The 20,817-nt window shown below is 35.1% G+C and overlaps 2 protein-coding genes across 4 annotated transcripts in view; one reads left to right on the forward strand and one right to left on the reverse strand.

The window, feature by feature from the left end:
* LOC149800564 (leucine-rich repeat serine/threonine-protein kinase 1-like) overlaps positions 1-16,886 on the forward strand; it is a 231,780-nt gene extending 214,894 nt beyond the window's left edge. For both annotated transcript variants that reach the window (XM_089954509.1, XM_089954510.1), the window contains one exon: positions 7,467-16,886. In XM_089954509.1, the coding sequence (XP_089810635.1) occupies positions 7,467-9,101 (1,635 nt within the window). In that variant the 3' untranslated portion in view covers positions 9,102-16,886. The remainder of the gene's footprint in view (positions 1-7,466) is intronic.
* Positions 16,887-19,222: 2,336 nt separating this feature from the next.
* Positions 19,223-20,817, reverse strand: part of LOC149800565 (heat shock factor 2-binding protein-like) — a 69,479-nt gene continuing 67,884 nt past the window's right edge. For both annotated transcript variants that reach the window (XM_089954512.1, XM_089954511.1), the window contains exon 10: positions 19,223-20,098. In XM_089954512.1, the coding sequence (XP_089810638.1) occupies positions 19,991-20,098 (108 nt within the window). In that variant the 3' untranslated portion in view covers positions 19,223-19,990. The remainder of the gene's footprint in view (positions 20,099-20,817) is intronic.

Raw genomic sequence — 20,817 nt, forward strand, 5'->3', positions numbered from 1 at the left:
CAAATCCTAAAACAACACATTTTCTGGTATATAAATGTTTTAATTTTTGTTACAATTTCTTTTACCTCCATTGAATGTTTTTATATTAAATTTCAATAATATCTGGTTGCCACATTAATGGGGTGGGTGGATGGTCATAATTCATAAATAAATAAAATCATGATTATTATTACAGCTATTAAACATCTTGAACTTTTTGTAGTTCCACCAGAATGGTTCATTGTTTCTCATAATGGTCTCTTATTAGACCCTTTGGGAACCTGTAGGAATATGGGAGTCTTCGGGACCCCATCAAGACATTGAGGTACCTGAAATGGACTTTAGCCAATAGGAAGAGGTAGATCTCATTTTATCTTACCACTCAAAGAAGGAACTGAGGACACTTCCAGTCAGGCTGTTTTGTCCTGGATTTAATGCAAGACTATATGACTGTCTTAACCATAATCTGTTCTTGAGGTCAGGGCTGTCACTACAAGCCTGGCAAGTGTTGTCTTATGGACATTGTTGAAGTCTTGTGTTGGATGGCATTCTCCAGCTTCTGTCTGAGACACCTTTCATCTTGAAAGGTTTTTTAAAAGAAACCTAGTAAGCAGTGTCAGAAACCTAGTAAGCAGTGTCAGAAACTTATTAAGTGGTGTCAGAAACCTAGTAAGCGGCATCAGAAACCTAGTAAGCAGAGTCAGAAGATACCTGCCTGGGAGACTGGGCAGCTTCATCATGGGACAGCTTACTGTACTACCACCGGATGTGAAACTTTTACCCCTGCATCATTTCATTGATTTGTGGTCTCAGTTGTTCATATATTTCTAGACCAGTGCCAACTTTAGGGTAAGGGAATGTAACCTCTTCCACCACTTATCCATTCTTGTAATGTATTATGATCGAGTGAGGTATTTGTTGGTTGGTTGGTTTTTAGCAGCACTTTTAGTACTACCATGCCAAATAAATTGGAGCTAAGTATCTTGACTAAGAAAACACTGAGTTACATGACCTGGCCTCATATGGACAGGAATTGAACTAGTGACACTTGGATTGCAACCCCAACATTCTACCAACTGAGCTAACATGCTTCCTTGTAATCTATATTGTCCAGTAATACTTTCCTAGTCAACATATTAATACTCCATTCCATGTTCTCCTGTCTGTTACATCCCTGATGAGAGTGCACTTCTGCTCCACTGAATCCCTAATGACATTATCTGGCATCAGTCCCTCTTCATAAAGGGAGATCATTCTTACCTGCCTACAGTTTCACTAAGCAGATGGTTTACCACATCTAACTGACACAAGTCAGAAAACATTGTTGTCCCATTATCTTATCACAGAAGTGAGGGATATTTTATTGGCGTTTCTGTCAATCACATTTTTGTTTCAAGTCATTTGTGATTAAAGAATGAATCCTGTTACATGTCTTCATCATCATTAGAAAGTGTGTTGTGATCATCACTGAGTGTATGACCTTCAAGACCAAGGTCATGGTTCATTATATTATGTATTTCATGCATCCCTGTGTATCATTTACATCTATAACTATAGAACTATTTGAGATGAAGGGTTGAAACTTAAACATCATTTTTAGAAAATCTGTCGTGTTGAACACTTTCCCTGCTGCACTTTAAATTTAGAAATGGTTGTAATTAAGGGATGGGACTTGGTACATCATTACCTGCCATCTAGTCTTTCTATCTTCACACTTAAGTCAGATTCATCGCTCAGTATTTTAACATTTGAGTCATTTGAACTTTAATGATGTAACTTGGTATACTTGTATATCATTATTAGAAAATGTGTCAGGTACCTCATTGGATTTCAGTATTGAAGGTCAGGGTCACAGTTTAGTACTGCAAGTTTTATATCTTACTTTCACTTTGGCTTTCTCAATTTTTTTGTTCTTTACCCTCATGTTGTAATTGTGCTGTAGTGCCTTTTGAGATTGAGCCATAACATTAAGAGTTCTTGTTTACCAGTAACTTTTCTTTTGTAAATGTCACAGTAAGATTTCATGATTGTTTAACTTTTGTGACCATAAGTGGCAGATAATACTGAATTTGCTTGTTAACATCTTGTTTTACATGGGAGGGCTGGTTTTGTGAGGTAATGGGAGGTAACTCCTAACATACAGGATCTGATAATTATTACCTTATATTTTACTACAAAAATTGCTTTCTCATCAATATATGCTGTAGTTTTGTGATTTTTTTGCAGCAGAATACTCTTTTGTGATAAAGTCTTGATCTTAACATACATACTTATGAGATGGCCTCACTTAAGGTGTAGTACACATTTTATGGTTTGCTTGTACTGCCATATTGTTAGGAAGCACTATATTCATGGTACAAAAATGTTTATGCAATGGTTCATCTGTGTTTGTGTTGTGTGTGTGTGTGTGTATGTTTGTCTTTGTGTGCATGTGTTTGCATGTGTGCATGTGATTTGAATTTTGAATGTAACTTTAATATTTTTCCAGTCAAATCACTATGATGTCTGCACTGTTGCAATTTATAGTGATGTCTAACACTGGGGCATCATGCCACAGTCATGTAGCATCGTGTCTCACCCAGTCACATTATCCTGACACCAGGATGACCAGTCCTAACACTAACCTCTTAATGTTGAGTGCCAAGCAAGGCAGCTGTTTGTACCATTTTTGTAAGTCTTTGGTATGATTCAGCCAGGGTTCAAATCCACAACCTCCTCCATCCGAGGCAAATGCTCTAACCACTTAGGCCACTGGAGCAGTCCACTGGTTCATCCAAACTTACATGTAATTAAATTTTACCATGTTTTACCTGCATCATTGCAAGAATTGAAAAAGTTTTTACATAATGGCTTAAAATGTCTCATTGCTGTACCCTTGGTTCCTGTACCCTAAGCCCCAAAGTAAAGTGGTTTAAAGGCCACATCTACCCCTCTTGAGTGAATTTACATCTGAACTTCCCAACATTGTACTGAGGTAAGTGTGAATAATTGCTGCTGTAATGATTTTATCCCTCTTCACTTAACAGATTCATTCAGCCTTGATTGTTTCTTGCAGTTTTCCTGCAGCTCTTGTACTTTTTTGATGCTTCATCATCTGGGATATTAGGATATTATGCATTTGTTACCTGTCTGTTGCTGGATCTTCTCTCAAGTTTCACCAGACTTATTTGATACAGTAATGTATTTTGTAAATCATGTCTAGAGGATTAGTAGTATTAGCCCCCAGAGATCAAAGATCAAAGGTCAAACATACAAAATGGAAATTACCATGTTGACATTTTTAAATATCTTCTGACTAAACTCACTTAATGCAAGGAGGAAGTCACATAAGATATACATAGTGAGTGTCAGACACTTAATCCTGAAGATAAGGGTTTCTGTTTCACATCAAAGAGTTACACAGATTTGCATTTGAAAAAGAAAAACACACAGTGACGAGAAAGAAATGGAGAATTTTACGGAATTTAGATTTATATTCCAAGCCGTACACATCTCCACACTTTTCACACATTAGTATACCAAGGTGACCTAGATTTAATGAGAACCTTCAGATTGAAAATTCTAGTAACTAGCAACTATCCTGGATAATACCACCATATCTTCTTATGTTTAACATGTCCCCCACTGGGAACATTGAAGACTTAGATCTGCCAGTGTATATAGTATTGGCGGATAAGGGGCCATCCATTTAGTACATATGCATGGAGGGGGGGGAGGGGGTTAACCCAAATGCATACACTTGTGTATGGGGGGAGTCTACTGATAATGTACATATACATAGGAAACATGGGAGGTGAAACCTCAATTATAATTTGTCTAATATGTAATCTGTTCGACTGGGTTCAGTCAGTGTTTGAATTTTAGCAGACACTTGACATACTTTTTAAAGTTACAGAGTCTATTTCTTTGATAAAGCCAGACATTCGATATCGGTGGACTATCTGTTTTATTACACGTTAAAATTATTAATCCTTGATCGTTTCTGCCTGGATTATATATAGGCTATTCTGTATAATTTGGGAGGGGGGCATCAAGCGTACATACGAAGTTGGGGAGGTGTAAAAAAGTATGGATGTGTATGGGGGGGAGGTGTCACACTTTGCCAGATGTTTGCATACATACTAAATGGATGGCCTCTAAGGGTATTTGTTCTTGGTGTAATGATCCCAAATTATAGTGCTGTTTAGGTGAGTCACAAATGAGAAGAACTGTTGATTTCACCATTGGCTCTGCCGAAAATTATACAACCATATGGACTTCAGGCCAGAAGTGTTCACATGCAAAGCCTTTTTCTTCAAAAATGCAGCATGACAGAAATCAGTTTATTAAGCCCCTCATTTCAATCTCTGAAGCACTAGGGAATGATATTATTGATATTCAGCTTAAATTGGCAAACCAGTATCATAGTCCAGTAACTGGTAAAATCACTTTCTTCTGATTGGTTAGTTACTGTGTGAATGACATAATGTTTAGTTTGGTAACTCCCACCTGAACTGCATTGATTGGTTGGTAGCATCATATTGGCACATGCAGTGCAGTATGGGTAAAAGGTTCTGAATTTTTGTACATTGTTCAGTTATGGTGATTTGTTGTTTCCTGTGATCACATGACCACCAGAAGAATAGTGCAGTTGTCAAAGAAAATGTTCAGTTGCACAATATTTAGACATCTGGAGGATTATGACAAGCTGATGCATTTGATCATGATGTGATGAATGAATAGTTAACGAATACAGACCTGCCAATCCTTACGATTTCGCCACAAGTTTCACAAATATGACTCTTAAAATATGGAAATATGAATTTGCAAAATAAAAGCAAAAACTCCAGAAATTAGTTAGTGGCACTAAACTCCAGGTAATTATATCATCCATGATTGATGTGGGTTTCATATTAGATTTAGTGGATTTGGTCAGGGAACCAGACAAACTTTGCAGTAGTACTTCAGATGCTTTAAACTGCACAACATTTTTCATGCACAGCTGTTGATTTTAGAACATAAGTTGCATCCAGTAAGTGATACATGTTGTAGATGAAAGGGAAAATAAGCTGCTTAAAACATGTTAATCACTACAAAACAAACACTAATATTCAAATTCTTGTGAATAAAAGACAACAGTTACATTGATCACATGTCGATTTGAGTATGTCTCCTGGTGGGAGATATGATTTCTGTCATGTGAAATAGAATAAAAATTCCAAGAATTACATCATGTTGAGAGTTAGCAACAATCTCTGGAGCTCTGTGGTGCTTGGAACTGAAGTTGGTGCAACTGTACTAAAGGTAAATAAAGCCTACATATACATTACAAAGTGTACAGTTTTTACCATCAATGCATCAGTTTAGAATCCTGAACTTTTTAAATGTTTTCCAATGTTACAATAGCATTAAATAATGTTTTGTTATACCTTACTGAAAAATGATAAAACTTTGAGAAAAATATCGACTGCTTTACTGATATGGTCTTGTTAGGGTTGGCAGGTCTGTTAAGAGGGATGTTGCTATATCAGGATGAACTGTAGTGAGGGATCTTGCTGTATTGAGGTGCACAGTACTTAGTGATGTTGCTCTATTGAGGTGAGCAACCACTGTATTACTAACAATTTTAAGTGACATAGATTCTGATCTGTTGTTGCATGAAGCGCTGGCAGATCTGGGTCTATATTCATAAGTCAAGTACAAATGCAAACAACAGACAAGGATCTGTTGTGTCATAATGTGCTGGCAGATTAAGGTCTGCGTTGCTTATTCTACTGATTACTCCTTACATACTGAATAGACCCAAGTCTGCCAGCACATATTGTGGTTGCAGATCTGAGTTTGTGCAGTTTGTAGTTGATATCTGTTTATAAGTGAATATATATGCTACTGTCTGGTTTTGAATGTTCTTTATGCATGGTTAAATATGGTAGCTCATTGATTTTATTAGCTTTAGTGGTCATAGACCAGAAGAACTTATTGGATAGTCTGTAATCTGTTGTAGAGCATTTAGCAAAAGTTTGTTATCACCACTCATCCTAATTAATTTGGAGGATTGCCATGACATACACATTCATCCTAATTAATTTGGAGGATTGCCATGACATAACATTCATCCTAATTAATTTGGAGGATTGCCATGACATACACATTCATCCTAATTAATTTGGAGGATTGCCATGACATACACATTCATCCTAATTAATTTGGAGGATTGCCATGACATACACATTCATCCTAATTAATTTGGAGGATTGCCATGACATAACATTCATCCTAATTAATTTGGAGGATTGCCATGACATACACATTCATCCTAATTAATTTGGAGGATTGCCATGACATACACATTCTTCCTATTTGGTCTAATTGGTCCAGGATGAAACTATTGCTGCTTGAAAATCCAATGTGCTGATGACAGCAGTCATCTTGAAAATCTTGTTGTCACTATTGTCAGCATTGGGTTTTCACTATTAGAAAGTTTTTTTTATGATCTTTTAGTTGGTCTTGATGAAAATGGTGTTGATCTGACATCCAGTATGGCCATTTCAGCATTGTTGAAAAGCTTGTTATCAATACTTCCACTGAATGGCAAGCCATATTAACATGGACATCCAATATGGCTACCATGGCAGCCATCTTGAAAATCTGCTTACTAGTATTGATACAGCTCCTAAATGAATAGTCATGAGATTTTCACCAGAAGACTTCTTATGAAATCTAGTTAGTCCTAAATAAAAATGGTGCCAGTTAGATGTCCAATATGGTCACCACAGTGGATATCTTGAAAATATTGTTATTACTACTCCCCATAAATGAAAAGTAATATTGCCATGAGGTTTTCACCAAAGGACTTGTGATATTGAGTTGGTCCTAAATGAAATGGTTTCTACTGTGTCACAATGGTGGCCATCTTGAAAATCTTATCGTTCTACTGTCCTGAATTGATGGTCATATTGACTTGGATTTTTTTCTAAATGACTTTTTATCATGTATTGTTGGCTTTCTAGAAAATAGTGTTGCTCAGGCAGCTGATATGGCCTCCAGTGTCCATCTTGAAAATCTTATCACTACTTCCGAATGAATGACTGGTCATATTGCTATTGTGCTTTCAACAAAAGACAACTTATAATAATGTCTACATTATCCTTAATGGAAATGGTACCAATTTGATATCCAATATGGCCACCAAGGCAGCCATCATAAAAATCTTGTTTTTGTGACTTCTCCAAAACAGAAAGTGACAAATGGGATTTCTACCAAAAGGCTTTAGATGTCTTGTTTGTCATAAATGAAAATGGAGCCAGTCTGACATCCACAGCAGCTAATTTGATAATTGTGTAATTGCTGAAGAATAGTTTTAGCAAAGATTAGTTAAAGAAAGAATTGTATGGTCTTATATTTTATTCCTGGAAATTCTTTTGTCCATTAGATTATCAGTCCCTTCAGGGAATTCTTGTTAAAATCCTTAGTGACTGATGCTAACTGATCTTATTTTACCTTTTTAGAATACAAACATGGATGCTGTTAATTTGGTTGTGTATATTGGACTTAGTGTTGGAAAGGTTTTAAGAGTTTCTTGGAAACGAGGCAAACCTAATGACCAAGTTAAGCCAACATCGTTGACTTTTCGTGACAGTCTACATACCATGATTCTTCTTGAGGATAGAGAAGAGCTCTGGGTAGCAACGGAAAACTATATTGAAGTTATAAACACTCTTATCTTCAAAGTGGAGGGTGAAAGGCGGATCAGTTTGAATAAATTAGGACAGCTTTGTGACACAAGTAATGTGTTGATAAGTCAGATGGTACAAATTAATAATGGTGTTTTTTGCCTCATTGCCAATTCAAGCATTGTTCTTAGATTGAATATAGAAACATATCAATGCACGCACATGTTTTCTTTGGATGTTCTTAAACCCACTGGTCAGGTGGTGTCAAGGGAGTTTCATGAAACTCGGAAAGATATTTGTGCCATCACAGAAGACAGAGTTCGAGCTCAGAGTGTGTTTGTTGGTTCCAAAATAGTTAATGACACAAATAAAGATCTATCAGATAATTTCAAGCAGTTCCTGCAGCTTTACGACAATGCAGCAGCTGCCACAAAAGCAGAAAATGCTGATGAAGAAGTTTCTAAAATCACGGGAGATGATTCTGAAAATGAGGATGAAGAAGCTGAGGAAGAGGATGTGTTTGATGAAAATAGTCTTGGGGCATCAATGGACACACACAGCGTGAAATTGTCAAGGTTGTCAGTCAATATTTCATCAGAGGGTATTAATGTCACAGAGAGAAGTGTAAGTGATGGCCATGATTCCATTGAAATCAAAGTTCCTGCTACAGATTGTTTGAGCACTCCTCCTCCATTGCCAAAGAGGAATTCAAAAATTGCAGGACATGGGGGCATTCAACCTCCACTTCCTGAAATCGACATACTAAGACGACATACTCTGAATGCTGAGGAATCTTGCCCCACAGTTCAGACATCAAGTGACGCAAGGAGAAAATTTGTTTCAGAGTTGAGGTATCATCGTCCTCCACCCCCAGTTCCTAATGATGTAGCTAAGGCACTTTTGGATCAAGACCTTCCACCACAACCTCCTCCCCGTACTAAAACCCGTAGGATTGCACCTCCGCCTCCAAGATCTAGTTATAATCTACACAAACTTAGACCAGGATCAACTACATCTTTGCCAGCCTTCGGCTCTCAAAGAAATAGCAGTTCAAGCATTCAGGTAACATCAGTTGCTTCTGTCAATGGCTCCCTTTGGTTGGGAAGAAATCTAGGTGATATCTGTATAGTTTCCCTACAGGACAGAGAGAGAAATGGCCGAAATTGCCGATTTGGAGAGATAATGGCAGTCCTTCATGACATCATTCATAAGGAACGTCAACAGCATTTGTCAGGCTCCATGAATCAGTATGTGGAACTAGCTGTAGCTGGTGGATGTGTTGTGGAAGTGATTAAGGTAGATAAATCTGTTGATATTGTAACATGGGAGCCCTACAATGAAGTGGATATACTTCGGGTTCGGTCATATTGGGAGAAGATTAGGGAAGAGGAAAAAAAGTTGATACGAAGTTCAGAAGACACTTCAGAGTCGATGGTACTGTCAAGCACTGGAGAAATTAACACTTTTTAGGCCCCAAAATTTCAGAAAAATATATGGCACCATTATTCAGATTGTTGGTTGCCAACTGCAAGAATTTATTGGTGTTTAGCCAATAATCTGTCCAGAAAAACTAATGTATTGTTAACATCTTTCACAGATTGGAACTTAAAATGCGTGAACAATTTTATTTAGAAAGCATTGCGATGGTCCTGTCTGCAGGATGTATAATACGGGACTTTTGCGCTACAAGTCTCCAAAACCTTTAGAGTTCATGATGTGGAAAAGATGAAATACTGAAACCAAAAGTTCAGGACCAGAGACCAGGATAAATGTAAACATGGAGACGTCTTGCAACACATTTAATTCTTCTAACAGACAACATTGTGGTCAGAGTGGATTTGTGAAGATATAAAGTTCATATTTTGGGAAAAGTTTTGGATTATAAAACAAATGTTATGTTTTTGTCATTTTCTAGCTCATTTTAAGTGTGAAAGGCATGCATTCCTTTGTAAGACTGCAAGTCATCCCAAGAATTTCAGGAGAACAGTTGTTTTGTTTTTGAATTCAAATTTCTCATGTCCACTAAATATTTTCTAATTTTTTGAATCAGTGTGTTTTATATTTACTGGCCCTCTCTGATAAGTATCTTGCCCAGGTGTTGGCATTCCACTCAAAGTTCCTCTCCCAATTATATCAGTAGTATAACACACAAGGCATCTGTTACCAAGCAAACCAAGCATCAGCATGAGTGTGGCTTCACTGTTCATGTTTTCCCATATTTCCAAGGACATCAAGACAACTGTCATTGTTAACTGAAAGGTTCTTAAAGGTGCAATTACTTCAGTAATTTCACTTGCATGTTTTTTCTTTTGTTTCACATTTGTATGCTTATTAGCATGCCTTTTTAAGCCAAATATTAGTTCTTCATGCCATGCAGTACAAAATTCAACACAAACACCAAATAAAAGAATTATTCCCATCTCAAATTACCCAACACATAGACCTAAAATTACACAGAAAATTCCCAATATGAAAAAATAAGGGAGGGCCCATTTTATGAAACTAATCAATGCTGTTATAAAGTCTTGTGAATGCTGTACCTTATAACATATGCTCTTAGAAATTGGCTAATTATTTGGGTTGAAAAAATATCTTCCCACCATCAGCTCTCCTAATTAACAAATAATCATCAAAATCTAACAACACTGTTAGCAGAGAAAAAAATACAAATAGCATGTAACCCTAAATTTATTACAATAAGATATGTGTACGTTTCTTGCCAATGTGTTAATAATTTTGTAAGATATTTTTACCTGTTACATGCTATTGTGTCGATAATTTTGTAACTTTTTTTAATGCATATGCTAATGTGTCAGTATTTTGTAACATATTGTAACATGTTGCATGCTAATGTGTTGAAAATTTGTAAGATATTTCTGTTTGCATATTATTTATGAATGTATTGTCTTGAGCATTTCCGATAACAGTTAATGCAAGACAACAGGTACTCATCAATTTACCAGTGGGCAGTTCTGCTTGTTGTTAATTTTAGCTTTTACTGATTTTCAAATGTGCAATTTTGTAATATTGTTAACGTTAAAATTTACATGCAGGGCTTTTCAGAATTTGTGCAATTTATGATTTGCATCATCATAAGACATATCAGTACATTCATTTGACACGTGTTGTAAAATAGATGACCAGTTTGGTAATTATGTGTTAAGCCACAGAAGGCTTCATCAACTCATTTTTATTTAGTTAAGATGTAAAAAGAATAAATTCTGCTAAAGTTAGGGTGTAGGAAACAATTTAAGCTGATAACTGCATCATTGAACTGTGTAGTTTAGCACCTACACCATAAGCTCTTGCACAGAGGGTCTCAAGGTGGACTAGATATATTTGTATTCTAACCACTACCCTCATCAAAGAAATTATTATTATTCTATATAGATGCAACATTTTCCGACTTATTTCGGTATTGCACAATATATTCTGTAACACAGAATGGTACCATGTAGACCATCAGAGTAGAATTTGTGTGTGTGTGTACATATTTAAGTAGAAAAGTGGTTTATATACACTAATATTAAATTTGCATCACAGACCTTGACCAACCTTTCTGGATGGCTCACACTTGTGAAAGAAGAGGTGATTTGATTTGGTTTGGTGTATAATGCCATTTTTTCAGCACATGATAGGCTATATATGGTGGTCAGTATATTTGACTGTGTGTGTGTATGTGTGATTTAGATTTTTAGCGTAGCTTTAACAATTTTTCAGTCATATCGCTACGATGTCTGCAGTGTGACAGTTTATAGTGATGTCTAGCACTGGGGCATTATGCCGCAGACAAGTAGCATGAAATGTCCACCCAGTCACATTATCCTGACACAAATCCATCTAATCCTAACAGTAACCTCTTAATGCTAGCGCCAAGCAAGGTAGCTGTTAGTACCATTTTTGTAAGTCTTTGGTATGACTCGGCCAGGGATTGAACCCACGACCTCCCACATCCGAGGCAGATGCTCTAACCACTAGGCCACCAGAGTGGCGTTATAATTGAGGTTACTGTGACTACAAGGAGAAAAATGTTTATTGCATAACTTTTGGTATGCAAGTTTTTGATTTTAGGGTTCAAAAGTCAAAGGTTGTTGTAACTCAAAGAAAAAAAAGATTTTGCAGAATAACTTTAATTCTAGCGCAAATTCCTTGAACAGGCTTTGTGTATGGTTTTCACCCAATATCAGAGGTTACTGTCATAATAAGTCTAATAAGAAAATAACAGTTTATGCATACTAAGTTTAGTTCAGTATCACACATCTTCACTAGCCAAGGTTCTGATAACCCTATCTACACCTTGGCGGATCAAACAGCTGTATCAGTGCTTTGTCCTAGCGACATCTATTGGATTTCATGTGTTGCCTCCCTTAGCGTATAATGACAACCAATAGCATGGTGCATTGTACATTGGCCGAAAATGGTGGTGGCAATTGACTTAAAGAGGATACTTTGTAAGTTTAACATCGAAAATATGACTCTTTGCCAGAAGGAAGCCATTATCGGTGTTTTTGAGTGAAAGGTATTTATGCAAACACAGACCAGCACTGGAAAAGTGTTTATTTATCAATCCATTCAAGTTGTGTTCTCCCCTTATCTCAATTACAAATGAACAATGTTAAAATTTGAACGACTTTTGATTGGATACGGTGGTGGATGCACAGACCTGAAGCACATAAATATCTGCTCGATATGCCAAAGTGTAGATAGGGTTATCAGAACCTTGGTTAGCAAAGAGGAATATCACATAGCTTAACCAAAAGTCATTGAGACCTGTTTGTCAATAACCTTTGACCATAACAACAACAAACCAATAAACATGGGCAGGTCATTCACTGTAGTATTCTTTTCATATTTGTCAGCTAAATTTAGATCAGTATTTTATGAAATTAGCTGAAAAGGCCATCCCATTTTTGCATTTTTCATTTTTTGTTATTATCATGTGTTGTACCAATACAATAAAATACACGGATATTAGAATAATCATTCTGGTCCTTGTGTAATTATAACCAATTTGTTTTATTCCAATTCAAAACTAAGGAGAAATGTTCGGCCGATTATTTAAGAATTATATTCTGCCATCAGATCTGTGTTAATTTGTACTCAACAAGTCATAAGTATTCTCATTACTCCGATTCATTACCTGTCCACATATCCACAACCACTGTATGGAAATAAATATATATGTCTGCCTGTATAATGGTTTAAAACCTTTATGAAAGGTTAAACATATATCTGTATATCTTAACTGGTTTTGATTTATGGGAATAATGCCATGTGATTCATCAAGGAACTGACGTTCATGAAAATTCTTTTCACCAAAATGATCTCATAACCACAGTACACTAACATGATCTCCCAAGACATAAATCATTGTGCGTGATGTGACATCCTTCTGCTGTCAAACAAAATGCTGCACAAGGACCAAGGTGAAATTACAGTACTAGTTTATTGTATACTAGGACATATTTTTTGTAATAAAAAGAAAAGTTTTAAGCACTACTGACCAGAGGAGCTTATCAAATGGTCTATCGATTAGCAAACAATTGTTATTGCTACTACTCCCAAACTACCTGGAGGATTGTCATGAAACTTTTCACACACATTCATCCCATTCAGAATCGTATTGCTACCTCTTCTGGACAAAAATTCATATTAATATACTTGGTTTCTTTTTAAGATCACAATTTTGATTGCATTGTACAAGCAAAAATATGCAAATTATTATTCTTTTGAATGATTCTTTAAACAATTTTAATTTTTATAATTGATTTGATATACAAATATATATATATATATATATATATATATATATATATATATATTAATATAGGTTAGTCACCAGAAGACTTCTCATGTCCAGTTAGTCTTCACTGAATATGGTACTGCTTGCACATCCAATATGGTTGCCACAGCAGCTATATTAAGAATCTTTGTATTGCTACTGCTGAATGGAAGGTCGTATCAACATGTGGTTTTTACTAAAATGAAAAGAATATATGTCTAGTAAGTTGTGAATGGCGTCAGCGAGACTTCCAATATGGTCATCTTCTTTACAATGGCTACTTTTCCTAGCTGCCTGATCATATTGGCAGTGTGCTTTCACCAAAACCTTCTTGTAATATCTTGTTGGTAATAAATGGTGGTGTTTATCTGATATCCACTATGACCACCATTTTGAAAATCTTGTTTTTGCTACTTTAAAAACCATAAAGTCATATCACCACAAGACTTATTATAAAACCTTGATGGTCCTAAATTAAAATGGTCTTGATCTGATATCCTCTATGGCCACCAAGGTGGCCATCTTGAAAATCTTGTTTTTGTTACTGCTTTTAAATATAAAGTCATTTTGAAATGGGGCTTTCATCAGATGAGTTCCTATGGTGTCAAGTTGGTTGGTCCTAAATGAAAATGAAGCAAACTGACTCTCATGTTGAAAACATTGTAATCTTGATGCTTCCCAAATGGTTGGAAACATCAACAAGGGGCTTTCACCAGTTTACTTTTTTATATTTAGGTGGTCCAAAATGAAATTGTTGCAAAGTGTTCTTCCACTGTAGTCATCTTGAAAATCTTGCGATCACTACTCATCCTGAATGGGTAGACATATTGATATTGGGGTTTTGTCAAAAGAATTCTAATATCTACTTAGTCCTAAATAAAACATGGTGCCAATCTGACACCAGTTATATCCACCACAGCAACTGATTTGATTTCTTGCCCAGTGGAGTATCAAATCCCTTAAGTGGACTAATATGTTGTTGGTGTTTTATTACTTTGATTGCATCCATCTACTCACACTGCATCTAAATATAATGCAACTATTACACAACTATTGGTAGGCGATGTCATGCTTAGCAGCATCTGAAATAATGTTTCATATCGGCCTTGAGTTGTATAATGATCGGTTATATTATAGTTATATTCAATTGCTCATGATCATTTTATTTCTAACTTGATGAATTGACTCTGAAACATTCATCATGCTGATATGTATTGATGGAAAGGATTTCTCATGTTTACAAGTATATACAGTGAATATAACTGCTTGTATTGAATCCACTCTATCTCAGATTTTTTGTGAATAAAAATGCAGGGTGCTATCATGTTGAACGTCATAAATGAAAATTTGAAAAACTACAAGAAAGGCACCTTAAATTTTCATTTCAAACTTATGTGCTTGTGGCAAGGTTATAGAATTTATTAATTGTAGTAAATTTACTCTTGTAATTACAAATGAAATTTTGAGGTGCATTAGATTAGTTGGCTCAACTCATAATCACAGCATCAAAGCCAGCCCCTGCCAACTGTTTGGAAATACACTTGGCTCCCATTTTCTCAGCGTGATAATGGGTTAATTATGCTGTATATAGAAATATATTTGTAAAATCGTGACCTTTATTTAAACAAGGCATTATTTTGCATTTGGTTTATGAAACTGTTTATTAAGTCATAGCAGTCTTTTATCACAATTAATTTTAGAGAAACGAGTACTTTTGTCATGTATTATTGTTCTATTTTCGGTATTACTTCTCTGTATAGTTTTAGTCATTTGTATTGTACCATATCTAATTATTGCAATGCATGTTTTTTTGCAATATTATGTTTAGTAGTTTTAGCCCGATCTCAAACACTGTTCTTCCTGGAGGATACTGGTCATCACTTGCACCAGGAGGTTGCAGTTTTTTTATGTAACCGCTTTTTATTGCAAAAGGAATGGACAGGCTGGCTATACCAGTCTTGAATACTTGCTGCCAGTAAAAAATTGCAATTATGGGACAACTTTAAACTTTACTGAAATTATATGTATTTAGGAAAATGTAAATCAAGTCATGTATAACCAGACTTTGTTTTGGGAAAGTATTTCATATTAAATACAGACAGGTGATAAAACATGTTAACAGTTTAATCAGTTCATTGTTTAGCAAGATATATATAAAATTGGTTTATATTTCATAAAATGAAGCTGTACCTTTTTTTGTTATTGTCTTTTGTGTGTATGTGTGCGTATATATATATATATATATATATATATATATATATATATATGTATCATAATTGTAACGTCACATACCAATCATAATATGACATGGAACTTTAAGGATGTGCAATGATGGGAAGCAATGTTAGTTTACCATTTCAGAGTACTTGTCACATTTATTTTAAAAGATTTTTTTGCCACTGATATATAAATATTGAAATTATGACCTAATAAAAGCCTTAATGTTCATTTTACAAATAAGTTGTAAATTATTTGAATCCTACATTTTTTGTAATATAATTTCACCTGTCAGATGATGACCGGCACTCTATGATCATAGCCTCATTCCCAATATAAGGAAATTTATGAAGTATTTCATACAAGGTGGATTCACTGCTAGGTATTATCCTCTGTGGCAGCATGGACAGGTTATAATGAGAGAGTACTGTACACTATTGTCTTATCTGCATCTTTACTATGCCAGAGTCCATCATGATTTTCAGTTACAACTATCAGTATACTTTTATTTTTCCTCTGGCCGTTCCTTTTATTCATGGTTCCCATGCTTTTCTAAATATAAATTTGCAGGTTTTTTCCAGGATGAAATTAATTTTTTCAAGGTTAATATATGACCATTATTGAATGGAATTAAAGAACATTTTGGATTATAAAACATGCATTTTCCAAATCTGAAGATGTTTCTCTTTCAAGACTCTTCAAAACATACATGTCAGAAAAGATCATGTACAATTAAACCACAAAATGAGTCACATGAAACAAATCTGCTATATTCCCATAAATTGGCATTTAAAACCATTTCAATGTACAGAATACAATGTCTAACTTTATTTTGCTGACCTGCATTAAGTTGCTAATGGAAACGACATAATTAGCATAAATTATTGTTTCCTTTTAAACCTTTAATTCCAAAGAATTCTAGAGCAATATGTATGCATGGTATACATAGTAAGCATTTCCTATCATAGTATGAATAAAAACAATAAATGCAAAGTTTTAGAATCTTGTTACGAAAAAAGTTTAACCCTGAAATTATGTGTGCCAATAAAATCTCAAGCAAGATTTTTCAACCCATCTAATCTCCTTAAGATGACTTGGTAAAGAATCATTTAAAGACATTTACAAAAGGGTTGATTTAAATTTTGACAAAAGACCTTCAAATTTATATATTGTTGAATAACCAAGGACTGAATTTTCTGTAAAATCAACTTGTCTTCTTGTAGTTCAATAAACCAGTCCCCAAACCTGTATTGATACATGGGCTCTTATCGTGTATTAACCCTTTACCTCATAGAGCATAGTGACAAAGTGCAGCGCACTATAAATAGAACACCTGTTACCTAGTCGACCACGTACGCATAGACATGCCTGTGAACTGTTAGGCAATGTAGTGTATGTTACATTTAACAGCAATTTTAACCATTTTACATTTTTGGTACACATCTATTATATGTGGAAAAATTTAAGAGTAAAGTCTGATTGTTATAGCTGTGTAATTATTTTTCATGGAAGAATTTTTTTATGTGCTTCAAAGTCATGAGAGAACTCGTTCACTGTCATGTCAGAGAAGCCGCGTGACCAACCATAGCTGCCATTTCTCATACTCAAAATTTACAAGTTTTTCGTCTGCATCTACATCTAAGTCATCTGAATTTGATAATTTATAAAAACTAATTGCTGCCTACATCAATATCAGAGCCTTTACCTAAGTTATTGAATCTTTCATAGTTGGGATTCTAATCGTGAAAACTTTGTAAGTACTGAATGAAATCTGCGACCGCCATTTTGGAGAGTGAAGATTACGACCCAGTTATTTTAAATAGCAGATATCGACCAGTGCATAAACAGCAACCACGTGATCTGACGTAATTGTCATTCGCAGAAATGAATGTAGTATCTAATAGGGGGGTTTTCCCCGAAGGTGGCGCTACAAAAACCAACTCCAAATGGCTGATGTATACAGCAGGCGTCAAAAGGCACTTCCATGTGAATGGAGTAGAGGCGTCCAAAGATGCTTACATGAGGTAAAGGGTTAAGATACAATAAAAGGGACGACAATTTCCCATTTCTCCTGTGTTCCATTTAAGATCCCAAACCAATGCTTCAAGCTACATGTCACTGTGTAATAGTTTTGCACCAAAGTTCAGCTCAGAGATTCAAAATTTTTCTAATCGGGGGTTTCCCTCGAATATTACAACTCCATTTTTCACATTTGGACATTTTGAATGGAGTGTGGGTTCAGAGGAATTGCATATAAAAAATTGGAATCTGCCGCCACCATTAAGATAGCTTACCAGCGGGCCTAGCAAATTTAAACTAGGTTATATAAACTTTCATGAAATTGCTACGAAAATTATTTATTTCTTCAAAAATGGCCAGTATTGTAATCATTATGTCTTGAATCCGCTGACAGACTAGACTAAACTCGGTATAGATGAAACCTGACCTGGTACTCGCCATTTGCATTAATAGTCACATTACTTACCAAATCTCAAACAACGACATAGGAAGTCCAATAGTCATGTGATATCAACAACAAATTCCTTTTTAATGTTGTTGTACAAAATTTAAATTATATTAAATGAAAGTCTGATACCTTTTGTAAAAACCAGAAAGAACATATAATTCTCAACATATTTATTTCAAGAACAACTACAAAAAACTTGCCCAGTCTGATTCATCAAGCAGTCTGGTTCCCTGCTTTGTATGCTCCCTACACGAGAGAGCACATGTCAGCGTAGTAGTCATGTGATACAACACAACTCTGAAGTTGGTCTCAGAATAAATACAGAGAATTTTGTACTCATTCGTTTTTGTATTATTATTACAACCAGTATTAGACTTTCATTTAATATTTTTTCCTTCAATATTTGAAAACGATGGTTGTGAGATTATGTGTGCTCGTGCAACAAGCTATCGAAATCGCTAGTACCAGCTCAAATGTAATCAATGCATTAGTTTCATCGTCTTTCATCAGATTAAAGACATAATGATTATAATACTCTCGCAATTTCGGAGAAAATAAATAATTTTCATATTGATTTCATGCAGATATAACTCAATATAACAATGTTTAAGTTTGCTAGCCCATCCGCTAAGCAGCTATACTTTAACGCAACCATGCTGGCCTCTTGTGATGCTAGACTGGTTTTCATAGCTACCATTAAAATAAAAAATAAGGATATCGAGCTGTCTGTGAAACAAAAAGTCTACTAGATGAATCTAATCCACTGAGCATTTGGATTGTCTCAGCAAATATATTTATAGCAAGTACCCAAAGTGATCCATACTGCAACCTCCTAATATTCTGAACAGAACTCGATAAATTTAACTCCTGATCAGTTCAGTTACAACTCAATTACATAATTGTTTCTGGCATCACGTTGTGGAGGAAACTTCCCAGGTTTTTCCCCGACTTTCGTCAATATTTGCAAAATTCAAGGACTTTTCGCAGTCAGGAAATAAAAAATCATTTCTCCAGTCTTTTTCCCAATTTCCCAGTAGTGTGGGAACCCTGTTTTATTATGACAAGTGTATATTCTCAGCAAAAATATGGGTCAAGTGAAAGGAATTAATAACAACTAAAGCAAGATAAATTGCAATACTTTATTGATACTGTTGCTGAACAAACTTATAAATTTGCAAACACAAACTAACCAGCACATATCACTGTAAAATTAAATTAGATGTACCAAATAATTAAATAATTTGATAGTCACTTTGTATTGCCATTATGTAAATAAACCTTTTGTCTGCAAATGTCAGCTGGACTGTTATATGATTTAAGTATACATGTACAAACTGACATCTGCAGAAAGCCACATGCCCCAGTTCTGGGTTGTTCCTCAAGCTATCACTTTCAACCTTTCCATAAACTGTTTACACTGGGCAATCTCTCAGGCTTCACATGAAAGGGACATCCAATAGCGATTCTCTAGCAATGTCTGATACAGAGTGGATAATTTATCTCTGAATTACTAATTCAGTACCTTAGATTTTCCAGGTTTGTACAAAAACATTTTGAGTGCAAGCGTCAAGACCATCTGCCATTTTCAGTATTTAGATATTTAAAAAATCGTTTTGTTTTTGTTCTGCTCACAATTATGCCCCAGTATTCTCAAAATCTATCAGTCAGCTGCCTATCAGATTTATAAATTGCATTTTTCACTCTTTTACCCTAGATCATTTACAATTTTTATTCAATATACACTGCAGTCAGATCCTAATATATTATTAACAAGTTTAAATACATTGCTTTGATTAATAAAGATCTTTTCACTCGAGCTAATACCATCAGTGTCCAATCCATATAAAATACAGGAAATCTGGAAATTCCACTAGTATGACTTCTGACACACTATCATGGCTCTTTCTGAAAGTGTCTGATATCAGAAACAAGTTCTAGGGCCATCTCTCTGACCTCTTTATTACCATCTCTACCAAGGTCCTGCAGAGTTGTGAGGGGCAACTGAAAGATTGAAAGATAAATTCAGCATAGAAGTCTGATATTAAACTTGTCAAGCCTGCCTTTTTTTACATCAAGTAAAAACAACAAAAACTTAAACACTGAGATTAATGCAGGGACTAGATGTACACGTAACGGACATGCAGATGGATCTCAAAGATCTCAAATATACAGAAATAGTAATGAGGTGAGCTGAAATAAATTCAGAGATATTACGGAAAATATTACTTAGCAGTGGATATGAAATATATTCTCAACAATGAAACTGGAAAAAATGTTACCATTTTTTAAAAAGAACATTAAACTCAACATTTCGAGCAATATTTGATATTCCAGACTTACATAAACTTAAAAAGTTTAATATTTTGTTTAGGGAAAGATATGATTTTTCCACATCTTAACATAAGAAAGATCGAATATAATATTTAGCATGATGTGTTAAACTTTGCTCCTGTAAATTTGGAAATTCAGAAAGGTTAAATACTGTATGATGAATGAGTCTGATTTCTGTATTTAGTAATGGTTACCAGGAATCATGAACATGTTATCTTGTTCATTATGTGCATCCAACTGTGAACAAAGAATCCAATGTCGTAACATGCACCTCAAGGTGTTCAGGGTCGCACTGTATCATGCAAGTCAGAAACACAATTTATTACATGCCTTGTTCATCTCAAAGGGTTTATCTAGCATTCGATATGGAAGTGGAGTCAGGATTTATC

This window comes from Sinohyriopsis cumingii, chromosome 4 (assembly GCF_028554795.1).
Source record: "Sinohyriopsis cumingii isolate HCF-2022 chromosome 4, ASM2855479v2, whole genome shotgun sequence".
NCBI lineage: Eukaryota > Metazoa > Mollusca > Bivalvia > Unionida > Unionidae > Sinohyriopsis > Sinohyriopsis cumingii.